At 43.4% G+C, this 13,442-nt stretch overlaps 1 protein-coding gene across 1 annotated transcript in view; it reads left to right on the top strand.

Moving 5' to 3' along the window:
• shisa8b (shisa family member 8b) overlaps positions 1-13,442 on the top strand; it is a 31,151-nt gene that overhangs the window by 3,201 nt on the left and 14,508 nt on the right. The window contains exon 2 of the mRNA XM_056366299.1: positions 10,980-11,104. Within this exon, the coding sequence (XP_056222274.1) occupies positions 10,980-11,104 (125 nt within the window). The remainder of the gene's footprint in view (positions 1-10,979; positions 11,105-13,442) is intronic.

Genomic DNA, 13,442 nt, shown 5'->3' with positions numbered 1-13,442 from the left:
CTCACACTTTTGGACCGAACAACAGATGATTAACGAGCTGGGCAGCTTGTCTCCATTAGCTGAGAAACTTTAATAATGATATTAAGCATTTACAGTTCAGTACTTCGTCTCTCTCTCTCTCTCTCTCTCTCTCCCGACACACATTCAAGCATGCACACACACACACACACACGTAAACACACAGTCCTGCTGCAGCGAGGTCAAATACGTGGTCCGGGGTTCAATCTGTTTCGCCTCAGGAAATCATTACAGCAAACAGCGCACAGCATGGGCTCAAATCTCCCCCGCTTTCATCCCCAAACTGTCCGACTCCTCGCTGGCTGCCTCTCCTCACTCCTCCTCTCTATCCGGAGCTCATTCTTCTCATCTCGCTCCTTATCTTCTCGTTTTTCATCTCGTCTCCTTCCACGAATCACAGTTTCATCACGTGCCGTTCGTTCATCTCTCATCCTGAGTTTTCTTGTCGCAAACCCCTCACGGTTGATGTTACTCAAAGTCTTCTTCTTCCTCAGCCTTCCTCCACATCTCCTCCTTCAGCCTTTTCTTTCCCCTCTAGGGCCCAAAGAGCAGAGAGGCCGATTTCAACCAGACATCTTTATTCAATCCTTTTTCTTCTCCATCTCTGTCTCCATTTCACCTCACCTCGCTCACACCATCTCATCCTTTCTGTCAGTGTCGCACCTCACTCGCCTCGTCCTCTCCTCCCTTTGCCTTCACTCATTTATTTATTTATTTATTGTTTTTTTTTTGTGGTTTCTCTTTGCATTTTAATTGAGAGAGTGGACACATGGGGCAGCAGCACTCTCCATCAACCGGCTGCTCTGCTTGTGCGTCTCCCCATTAACCTGAGCTGCAAAACTCATTCGGCGGATATAACACACAGCCAGGATTAATATTTCCTGCAGGGTAGCACCTCACTGAAATAGAAACACTCCCCGCTGCATAAACACCCCCCCACCCCTCCTTCTCTGTGAGCCCATCTCGACAAGATTACCGCTCCTCCTTGAGATTAAAGAAATTTCACCAAGATTACAGCTTTACCGTTTCTGGACTGCTCTGCCTGCACGCTCGTTTAGTTATTAGCCTGCTGACATAAATCCCTGGTCCAAAAGTGTACGTGCAACTAAGACCTCATGTACTGCGCACACTTCACGAGGTGAAATACATAAATATGTGCATACACCCACCCACTTTAGAGCTGGATCTTAAAGTGGCACAGCACAAGAGGCAACTTCTGCACTCTGCTCTCAAACTCTTGCATGCACCTGTTCTTTTCTTTCTTTTTTTTTTATTATTATTTCTCAGTCTTTCTTTCTCAACGTCTTTTTCTCCATCTCAACATCCTGCAAGCAGAGGGTGATTAACACTCTGAAAATCCCACCAGTTCTCCCAAATCAGCTTTGAAACCTAAAATCTAAGGTGATCCTCCTCTTAGATTACCCCCCTCCCACACACACACACACACACACACACACACACATATCTTCTAATACTTCCAGCCACGCCAGGTTCGGTGTGTTTGCAGGCTGCGCTAATCCTCAGCCAACAAAAGGGGAACGGAGAGCGCCGCCTCAGGTCATACATGTCACGTCTAATGAGAGGCCTCAGCTGGAGAGGAGCTGGCTTTACACCGAGAGAGTAAACAAACACTGATGACCTTCACGATTCTACACACACACACACACGCGCACACACATGTAGACACACATGCACACATGTAGACACACATGCACATACTCTGAGTGATTTATAGTTCAATTAACAACAAGAATGATAGTGGTGGCATTTAGGCTCCGGTCAGGATAGCCAGGAGGCGAGATGCACCGCGGTGCAGCGTCCTCCTCACACAAGTGTGAGAGGCCAAGGACCAACATGGTGGCAGCAGAGGTCCCATGGTTCACACACAGAGAGAGAGAGTGTGTGTGTGTGTGTGTGTGTTGTGTGTGTGTGCAAATGTGGGCAAGTGCAAGTGAGTGCATTCATGCGTGAGTGAGCGTGTGTGTGTTTGTGTGTCTGGCCATTTGTGTAGCCCAGCAGTCCAGCTGCTGCTGTCAACGTGGGAAAACTTGCATCTCCAATTATAAGAAAACTACAGACAAAAATAGTCGGATGTCAGATAAAAAATTTACATTAAACTTTTATATATAACGATCAGAATTATTCTTCTTTAAAGATAACAAGAACCGCGTTTTTTGACTTTGTGGAGATACAAGGTTTTCACATGGCATCAACATGCTGATGGTTCTATATGTTCGACTGTGTTTGTATGCTGCCTATAGATATATATATGCCTGTGTGTGTGTGTGTGTGTGTGTGTGTGTGTGTGTGTGTGTGTGTGCTACAGTGGGCTGTTGAGCTATCATGTTATGTAATGAAGGGCACTGTCATTTAAAGGCTTTGACTGCTCTGCCCTGATTGAAGGCGGACAGATAAGCAATACTCGATACCGTGTGGATACATATGGAGCATCACTGCACGCAACAAAAGGGTCTCACTTCTCCGTTTCACTCCCTCTCTCTCTTTGTTTTTCACACACACGTCCTAGTGACACCTGGTTCTGGACAGTTTGAACCTTTTTGAGCAACTGGTGCAATTTCATTGAGCCGTGAAATCGCACACTGCTCTGGATGTAGCATCACTTAAACAGAGTTAGGTGATATAAAAGATCTTTAGGCTGTATAACTTTAGGTAGACAAGTTGTGAGAAATCACTTCGGCTTTTTAAACTATCCTCATGACTTCTTAGAAAGTGAGAAACTCATGACCCTTTATAATGCCCAGTGACTAAAACCCTTCATCAGGTTAAAATATAGTTAAAAACAACAAAGATGTGAAACATGTACCATAAAAAATGTGGCTTGAAACTGGACAAACTGGACTTTGATAGATGCTTCCTCCATTACAACGATCTGCAGTTCTGTGTGATAAATAACAATTAAAACAGTAATTTGAATAAAACAATGACAGTCTGTGTTAATAAGTTGTTAATACATGGAGTTTGTGGATGTTCAGCTGGATAATGAATTAAAGAAACAAATGAAATGACAAAGCAACTTATGCTTGGAGAGGATGTATGCTACCGTAGGAGAGTTCACACAACCTGCTAAAATCTGCCTCATGAACAACTTACTGATGTATATGAAGTATCAACAAACCCACACTACTTCCAACTTAACGCAGCGCTCTCCCACTAATAACACACGACGCTGAAAACAGTCAAATCGACATGCAAACGTTCCCCAGTGAAGTGAAATCCATAAAAGAGTTTTATTTTACTAAATTCAACAGCACTGTGGCTGAAACAGCTTGACATACCGTATGTGTACATCAACATACATGATAATGGAAACACACACTATCCTGTGTTTCTCTGACGAGCTCCCCCTCCCTGTTGTCGCTATAGTTTCTCTGTGACTTCCTCTGGTCTTCAGAGAGGAAGACAGACACAGCGGGCATGAAGCAAGTCACACCGGTGTTAACCCCCTTTAGTAAACGTGATGAAGTGTGCAGGCGTACTGTACGTTCCTGCGTCACCGCTTGCCGCAGTTATTCTCAAAGAGAGAGGACATATAAGTCGACAGCTTCCTGGCTGTATCAGATGTGACAATTTTCAGCCTCCAGCTTCCATACCTTCCTCTCTCCGCCTCAGTCCTGCCACGCAGGCGTCACTGGGCCCCACACACACTTAAATGTGGGTCAGCACCCACTGACTCAAGGGTTGACATCTAAAAAGTTGAAAGATTGACAGCTTTTTTTATTAGTCACACACCTTGAAGGTGGCATTTCATATTTAAAGGCTGTTGAAAATCGCTTGTTGCAAGATGAAAATTTCGTCCGTCAAACTCATATCAGTCAAAAGTGAAGTTCTTAAGACCAGCAGACTCACAGTGAGTTTAGCCCCTGTGGCTCCTTTTCATCCTTCTCCCAAACGTCTAATGGGCCATCTGTCTCCAGCTTCAAACAGGCCGGAGCAGCAGCTACAATCAGCTGAGATAAAACTGCATTTCTTCCATTTTCAAGGCGGCTGAATAAAGAAAATAGTTGCAAGCCCGTGTGCCAGAGGGAGTTAGCTTGTTAGCACAGAAACAAAAAAAAAACACTCAGATGCTCGCTATACCTGCACCTATTAGCGGAATGATAACCCAGAAAACCACAGTGTGTGGGCTTCTTCATGGCTAATACACTTATTTTCAATATGGCTGGGGAAAAAAAACAAAACGAAAAGGAAAAAGGACACGTGGCAACCGCTGTGCTCGAGGGAACGGCTACGTGTTTAGCATAAAACCACCAACACTCCTGTTACCAGCTGAACAACATCCCACTTATAGCTGCGCGGGCCACATGAAATCTGAAAAATCACCACATGCGTCATCATTAATCCTTTTCGTCACGCTCACGATAATCACAGCTTCTCCACCAGGAAATGAGCAGTCAGATGTAAATGTGGGTGTGAATTCCCCACCTCCATATTTTATATGACAAAAAAAGGCACATAAGCAGGTTTAATTTCATTAATCTGGCGTACAAGTTTCCATCAACACGACTGTCTAACCCAGACTGATTTGATGCAGCAGCAGCTCATTTAACAGCTCTTCTGGAGCTTTCACCTGAACCGCATTGTCTTCATCAGCGGATTGAGGTTGTAAACTGTAAACGTTTTAAACTTTCCACTTTTTCAGCCCCCCGTGGGAAGTCGACTTAAAAGTAGAGCTCATTCAAGAGAGATCATTCAAATGCCTGAAATGATAATAATAATAATAAAAATGCACATGAAATTTTCAGAGAGAAGAATCAACCGCAGAAACACGAAACTGCTTCGTGGTTTGTTCATGTGCCTCGCCATCTTCTCCGTCTTTATCAGTAATTGTCAGAGACAGTAAAGCTGGTTTTAACTGTAGCGTTGAAGAAAGGAGGGAGCGATGAGTGACGACAGAGGGGTGATACAGAGATTGTGACGGGGGAGATATCCGCAGCAGATGCTTTTCTTTTTCAGTGGATTATCTGAAAGTTTTTCTTTTTTTAAGAGATGAATCGCATGAAGAGGGGATGTTTAGAAACCGGAAAGTGTTTTTTTGGTGAGAAGACAGATGGTGACAGTGTGTGTTTATGAGTGCATTTGTGTGTGTGTGTGTGTGTGTGTGTGTGTGTGTGTGTGTGTGGGACAGATAGAGGTGAACCGCCATCCTCAGGAGAAGGTCAGACACATGAAACACACTTTCAACACAGCTCATCAGCAGCTAATCTGGCTGCTGTACTGACTCTCATCTGTTTGTACGTGTTTATTATTCAAGCTCCACGAGCCTCTTTGGCACACAATGGCTGTGTGAGACACAACAATGGTGCAACACTGCTGCAAATCGTGAAAGCTGTGGATCAAATTACCAGAATAATAATATCAGATCTGATAATATCAGAAAATTAAAAAAGAAAGCAACATACGAATTTTTGAATTCACTTGAAGCCCAGAGATAAAACAACACCATGTTGTGCAGCCACATGTGCAGTTACAGGGTCAATAACATGTGCATTAACGCGTTAACAGAACATGAAGCATGTACTGTACTCTATGTCCTGAATGTATATGCATGCTTCACCGTATCCAGGACATTTCACATCGGAGGGACAGAGGAAGGATTTCTGTGTTTGGACACTTGCTGTAATATTAGTTGTAGCTAATCACCGAGTGTGTGCCGAGGTCTGGGTGATTGTTACAGGACATTAGCGAAGTCTCATCTCACTGTGGCTGTAACGTGATGGGAAAGAGTTACGCAACATGCTACGGAGTAATAAAGAGCCATAAGAGAAGTAAACCTGTAGGTAACTCATGGAATTTATATATATATATGTATGTATATATGAATCAGACTGTGTATATCCCATATGGGTTTTTGCAACCATATTTTGTCTGTCGCATAAAAATAGCTATGATTTCCTATTCCTGCTGCAGCTCAATTATCCAAACCTTTCCACATTAGTCAGTCTCAGAGTGGACGCTGCCTGAGGAGCTCAGATCAGTGCAACAAGGTCCAGTGGAAGTGGAAGTCTGTCTGCTGAGCTTCGACTTGACCTGGGTTCCTGGCATTATTAGATAGATAATGTTAAGAAGGGGAACATTTCCATCCCGTCCGGCAGAGTGGGAACCTGCGTTAATTCTTGCAATTACAAGTCCATAAAGTCCTGCAGGACCAAACACACATTCATGCAAATCTAAGGGCTCCATATCAAAGACATCCCTCGTTTGTTGTGTCTAAATTTGGCAACAGCTGCACATTGATGGGATAATAATTTCTTTTTGGGCGCGGGGGTAAGATGTGACGTCAGGAACAAGATTATTTTTTTTCTGATGTGCTATAATCGTCTCCTTTGTTGTATTTGGGGGAGACATGCCAGAACCTTTCGCAGCATTTTCAACTGCTGCTGTTGGATTGTGCTCACTGAAGTGAGCAAGTGTGGTGACCCGTATGGAGCAGAGGTTTTAACCTAAGATAAGATGACGAAGCATGTTTTTTAAATCATTTTGGTGACGTAACTGTGCCAATAAAGTGTACTGACATTTTAATTGGTTCAGTTTTACACCTGATTGAGTTCTTCGAATCAACTAATGGTTTAAACTAAGTCTCAGCTCCACACTCACCTCCCCTCTTTGACGATTTGTGGATTGTGGATTAGCCGGGAGTTAGGGGCGGAGTCAGGCACTGCCAAGGTATCGACGGCGGAGCAGGTTCAAAACCGCTCTTCAGAAACCTGTGGGTAACGTCACCGAGGCTTCGTTCATCTTTATTTACAGTCTGTGGTTTAAACCTGGACTCAGTGATGCCAGTTTCGCAGAACTGGAAGAGCGGGGACCGACTCGTGTGGGTGTTTTTGCCTGTTAGTGAAACTTGATGAAATGTGGAACTAAAAATGCAGCAAAACAAGAACAGGAAGACAAAGATTAGGCACTAGCAGTATATGAACTGATTCAGGCAGCATTTTTATGAACAAATCTGCACCTGTTCATTCCTAATACCACTGATTTGGATTTAATTATTTCCACCCAACACAGTCTATTTCTGTCAATCTACCCCACCCTGCAAGTCTTAATCTTTTAACCAGCCGCACGGCCATCTTCACTCTTTCAAAAGGCATCCGCAGAAACTCTCACGGAGCTCAGCCAACGCTCCATAAACACTACATAGCCCGGAGACAGGTGCAGTTTTTGTTGCAGATTAAAAGTCCAAATCAGCAAGTTGTTTGAGCGGCGAGCCAAGAGAAGAGTGCGTGGAGGCCCGAGGCGCTGCACGGCAATGAGTCAGAGAGGGGATGAGGAGAGAGAGAGAGAGAGAGAGACTGTAGGAGAGGAAGACAAACGGTATGGTTTAAAGAGGAGGGCGAAGAGAAAGAGACAGATTTAGGGCTGCGTTTAGGTGAGGAGGGGGCAGAGAGAGAAAGAATGAGAAGACTGAACAGAAAGAGAATTGACAACTGAGGGAAGAGGAAAGGAGAAAGTGATTTAAGTCTTTACAGAAGAAGAAGAAGAAGAAGAAAGATCAGGACGCGTTGAAAGTCTTTTTGTTGTGTGATGCAAATGTTTAGATGGGGGACAAATTTCACGTCATAATCTAATACACAATTTCACAAAGACACACACCATGCACAGTGTACATAAAAGGATTCTCAATAAGATGATTAAGATCTGAATTGATTTGAATGAATGAATATTATTTTCTGTTACAAAATCAGATCCTATAAATAGAGAGAAACTCAAGCAGTTTCAAGGTTTCAAGGGGGAAATTCAGCACTGCAGGAAAAACTCATTAACGTACGAATTTTTCTTAGGTTTTATCTTTGTTTTAATTCATCTTTGTGTTGTTGACCTTCCTTTGACATACATTCCTACATTTCCCAGGATGCTTTTTTTTTTTTTTTTAGCATCCCCAAAATAGGATCCGGGATGCACAGTCTGCAGCTCGCAGACTCATAATGTTATAAGGGAGGATTGTTCTTTCCAGGTAATACGTCTTAGGAGTCGAAAACACAAAAGGTCATGCATGTAAAAACGTGCACAAACTGTACACGCGTGTACCATCTGTCTACATGCGACACGTGTGGATGATAAAACAAACAGGTTAATCACATCCGGCACCAAAACAGCATCAACGCCATCAACAAAGTCCCTGCAGGAGCCACTTCTTGGCATCTGTGACCCTGTTATTCACACACATTATCACACCTACGGATAGTTTATAGATCATCAGAGAAGTAGCCAAAGGGACTCGCTTTTCTATTTGGCAGGTTGAGTGTGAACAAGTTGCCCCCGGCTGTTGCTGTCAGGTCGGTCATATCCTCGTGTGTGTTTTGTGCACCTGTGCATATGTGTGTGTGTGTGTGTGTGTGTGTGTGTGTGTGTGTGAGGCAACGGGGGCTAAACACATGAGCTTCGTTAGCGGGAACACAGGCACCAGTGTTTGAATTATTGATCAAGGGAGTGAATACCATCGACACTGTAAATTCAGCAGATGCAAAGGGAGAGGGAAAAGTGTTTATTCAAAGTGATGAGTATGCCTGTGTGTGTGTGTGTGTGTGTGTGTGTGAGAGAGAGAGAGACAGGGAAGCCACATAGGGGTGGTCGTTTAGTGTTTATCTTCAGTTGGTAGTAAAGCTCCTAGTAGAAGGAGGGGACAGGAATGTGTGAGCGTGTGCAGTATCTTGACATTCCTTTGCATTTCTTTGCAACCACAACACAACAAGCCCGGAGTCCAAACACGAGCATATTGCAGGAAATCTTGCCCATACATCGTTCAGCCAAAAAGGCCCCCGGTCACATACAGCTGACTTGAATTCATCCTGAAACACACACTGTCACACAAAACCAGTGTGAACACACAAGCTGTGTCCCAATTCAGCGGCCGCCGCATCCTTCGGAGGATGAAGGGCACGTCTTTGTAGCCGCCACCAAGGCTGAACCGAAATGAGACAGTCTGTCCGCCTTTTAGCAATTGCCGTTTTTACAAAAACCTGAGGTTTTGAATCAAATTCGAAGGAGCCGTCTGAATGGAACAGCCCATAGTTTTTCTTCATGCAGCCTCTACGGTGGCCCTGAGAGCTCAACGCACGGCAGCTTAAGAAAACACATGCAAATACACAAACACGCTGCAAATTCAGTCCCGTAACACAACGGAAGTGTTTCCAGGGGACACTGAGAGGTGATGAACCTGGCTGGCACTCGTTGTTCAATTCTGACTTTTGAGGTTAAAAGCATTGAATAACAAGTGCGTCCCAGCCCGGTTCTTCACTTCTTTCGTTTTAAGTATTTTTTTGCCTTTATTCTGATAGAGAGAGACAGGAAAGTCGGAGAGAGAGAGAAAGAGAGAGAGAGGATGACTTGGCACAAAGGGCCACGGGTTGGACTCAAACCTGCTGCTGTTAGGATTACGCCTTCACGGTAACACCCCCCAGACCTGAGTTGCACATTCTTCTTCTTCTTCTAGGTTTTCAGTCAGATGATCTTTTATCATGGACAGAAAAAATCAGTAGCGCTGCGTGAATGATTCAACATTTAGTCAGTCGTTTGCATATGGAAGAGTTAACCCGAGCCTTAATTGGCAGTCAGGTCGGCTCCTGCTCAGCCGTTCGGGGCGATGCGGCGATCAGTGAGACAGGACGGCTCCAAAAGGCACGGAATAAGGCAACTAGTTTATAACATGCGTCATCAGAATTGTATATCGGGTGGGTTTTCTTTTTAGATGCAGGATTTTTATTGTTGTGCTTGATGTAATTTTTCTGCTGCACAATGCTCGGGGTTAAGTTTTTAGCGTTCGTGTACATTCAGTGTTCGTTTCTGTTTGCATCAATCGATGTGATGTTTTTCTGTTTGAGGTCTCTCAGAAGAACAGTCCACTGGTCTAATCCTGGAATCTACATTACCCACAATGCAACAGGACCGCTGACAGTTCAGGCTTTGGGAGTGTTATACTAGTAGCTAATAGAGACTCATGGTTCCTGCCCTAAGCAAAGATAAAGACTAAACTCCACGTTTGGTCCGACCCATGAGTACTGAGCAGTCATGTAATAACATAGTAATAACTACTGGATAGGCAGGGGGTCTGAAGATCAATATGTTGACAGGCGTTGTGGCTGGTGTAACCCAAGACAAAAATATAATATCACACATCAATATAAAACAAATAAATATTAAATTATATATATATATACACTGTATAACTCATAATGTATAGCCCATAACAGTTTCCGCACATCTGCACAATAATGTCCAGCGAATGGCCAGATGTAGAATTATACAACACACACACACAGAAAAATGTAAATAGATTCACAAACAACTTCAACACATTGAACAGTCCCTCCTGCGTGTGTGTGTGTGTGTGTGTGTGTGTGTGTGTGTTTGCGAGCAGGGCTTCCAGCTGTTGGGGAAAGCCCTCTCAGGGGAGAATCAAACCACATCTGTGAGGATAACAGATGGTGTTTGTCTCGTTCACTGACCGACTGTAAGAATCTGGCTGTGCAGCTACTCTAATGAGAACAGTTTATCTCATCACTTTTTATTCTTTTCCAAGTTGCAGGATGGGAAACATTATGTTTTTCTTTGGTGGCTTCCTGTTCGTCTTTTCAGAAATTGTCAGGCCTAATTTTTCTTACTTTTTTTTTGTTTTCTGTTAATCATCATTTTAAACATTAAGCTCTTATTTGGCTTGAGTTTCCGTTTGAACTTCAGTTTTGTCATTATCACGTCAGATCTCAGCTCTCTGATTGGTTGAATGAGGACAGACAATATGAAACTGTATAAACAAAATGTTTTTTTATCCCTTTACATTTCGCTTCAAGTCGAGCACCTGTCGTTAACAGTGTTGCTTTCCCCTCTTTCTCTCTTTTTTTTTTAAAGAAAATAAATATATAAATGTGTAACTTTAACCTGTTTATCGCTGGAGATCTAATTACAAGCTGAGAACTTATTTACAGCCAGTGTGTGTTCGTCCCCAGGACACTGACGGACCTGCTGAAGCAGCAGGGTGGTGAGGTGAGCTCGGTGGAGAACACCACGGCCAGTTCACCCAGCAGAGGGAGAGCCAACGGCATCTCCGCCAGGATGCTGCGCAGCAGGAGTGGTGAGTACTGAGAGAGACGTGCTGAGACATGCATGCACACACACACACACACACACACACACACACACACACACACACACACACACACACACGATACACAGATACAGATAAATTCAGAACAGCATGCAGTATACTGACAGTGCTACTACCTGCTGCAGAAAATCTTCTTTATGTGCTGATGTAAGAGAGAAAAATACAGTGAAACTCTGTGTGTGTGTGTGTGTGTGTGTGTGTGTGTGTGTGTGTGTGGGTAGTTTGTATTCTGCCCAGTTTACATCTGTTTTTATTCAAACAGAAGAGGAGTCGTACATTAACACTTATTTATCTTTAGTCCAAACCTGCTTATCTGCTGCAGAGTCATGGGGCTGTAGAACAAGTAGCTAATAGTCTAATACAGGACTCGCACATAAAGTCAAAGTATGTTTGAAACATTCACAAATTAAATCTCTAACATTTTTGGGTGGCTGGCTACCTAATGCTGTAATTCCCAGAGATTCCCAATAAATTAGAGACGAGTGAATTGGCGCCATGTTTCCTTACGTCGTCACATGAAGCCAAACAGGCACAAACAATCCATAGCTTTGATTCTCTCCTCAGTACAGGTGCACCACACCTGTACAGGTGCACCACACCTGAATCACACACACTTTAAACACGGAGCAAAAGGCAGATGGCAGAAGAGACAAAAACCTCCTCCCTTTCCTTTTCTTTCCTTCCCTTTGGAAAACAAGAAACAGCCAGAGCTCTTCCAGTCTCGTCACTCACAGACCTCCCTCCTGCTTCACCTCTAACCCACACACACTCACTTACACTTCATCTCAGATGATGATCTCTCGTTTGAGGTTCCTCTTATGTGTCTGTTTTTTGTTTTTCTTGTTTCTCTGCTTAGATATTTCAGCTCTCAGTCACAGTCGATCGGTTTGGTTCAAGTCGTCTTTTTTATTAACCTGAACACCGTCGGCAGATGTTGGTGCTTGTACTGCAGTGTGTTATTTTTAAAATTAAATGATCACATGACACCCTAACGGAGAGAGGAAGACACACACAAAAAAAAAAGTGTCAAGTCAGAGTTTTTAATCTGCTTCCGCGGACACAAACTTTTATTTAGTGTCACTAATCTCATGAAATCAGACGCTCTGCAGTGAGATTAAAATCAGGAAAACACCCACTGAAAATCAGCTGGTGACAAATGCAGTGAAAAGAGTCGGACTCAATGCAGAACGAAGTGCTGTGTAAATGTTATGTCTGTTACATGTAAGAGAGTGAACACTAGATAATCTTCATCTGTAAATGGAACACACGCTTGTTGCATGTGCACAACGCTGGCGTGTAATTAGTATGTTAATGTAGGCAGGCTGCAACCCAACACGCGGCATGTGCCGTTTTCCATACGTTTCCTATACATCCAGATACGGCAGCCTGGATGACGCAGTTTTAGACCAAGTACGTGACAGTAGCACAAAAGAGCAACTGACTGTACATACATGTCTACGTGTGCATGGATTAGTATGCGTCGGTGTGTGCCTGCATGCAAGTGTGTGTGTGTGTGTGTGTGTGGGAGAGAGAGAGAGAGAGATGCGTGGAGTGTTTGATATTTGAGGCCGCCTGCAGCGTCCATCTCTCATACCTCTCTATGTAGAATTTCACACCCTGCTAATGACTTGATAGGACGTACTGTACGTGGTGGACGCTTTAATCTGGAGCGCTGCATTGATCATATACAATCGACAACAGATTTATCAGCTGGAACTAACATTAAAACAGATGTTCGGTAGCAGCCAGTTTATTTTGTCTTGAGCTCGTGGCCAAAGAGCCTGAAGTACAGGGAGAAAAAGTGCACAAGAAATCCATCTAGCTACGATGGAGAGATGAAAAGACGGGAGTTAAAGCAAGTCACTTCACAGGGTAACACAAGTAGTTGGTGGGTAATGTACAGATACGACAGAACCTCAAATCATACATATTAATGGACAGGTTTCAGTCGATCCCAGTAGCTAACATGATCTCTGCTGGATGATTGTGTGTTTAAATTAACTGCTTGTTATGCCTGGAGAAAAAAAGAAAAATGGGTTACCACTCCTACTTTTCAGTAGTTCAGTCAAGTTACTTAGGAAATTATTTACAAGTTACTAAACAGCAAAAAAATTTAGTTAAATTAGTGAATAATTTATTTTTGTTCATTTCAGTGTCTCCAAAAAGCCTCGACACCTACATGTCATATGTTCTGAGTAGAAACAGAGAAAGAAACAAGCAAGCAGCCATTATTTTAACGTTAGCTTAGCCCTGTCGAGGCTTACCAGTGATTAACATGAACAAGCCAGCTAATAAACTTTTGAGT

The sequence above is a fragment of the Seriola aureovittata genome, chromosome 21 (assembly GCF_021018895.1).
Source record: "Seriola aureovittata isolate HTS-2021-v1 ecotype China chromosome 21, ASM2101889v1, whole genome shotgun sequence".
NCBI classification, from domain to species: Eukaryota; Metazoa; Chordata; class Actinopteri; order Carangiformes; family Carangidae; genus Seriola; species Seriola aureovittata.
Note: the sequence above shows the minus strand (reverse complement) of the source record. Positions and strands in the feature narration are given on the sequence as shown.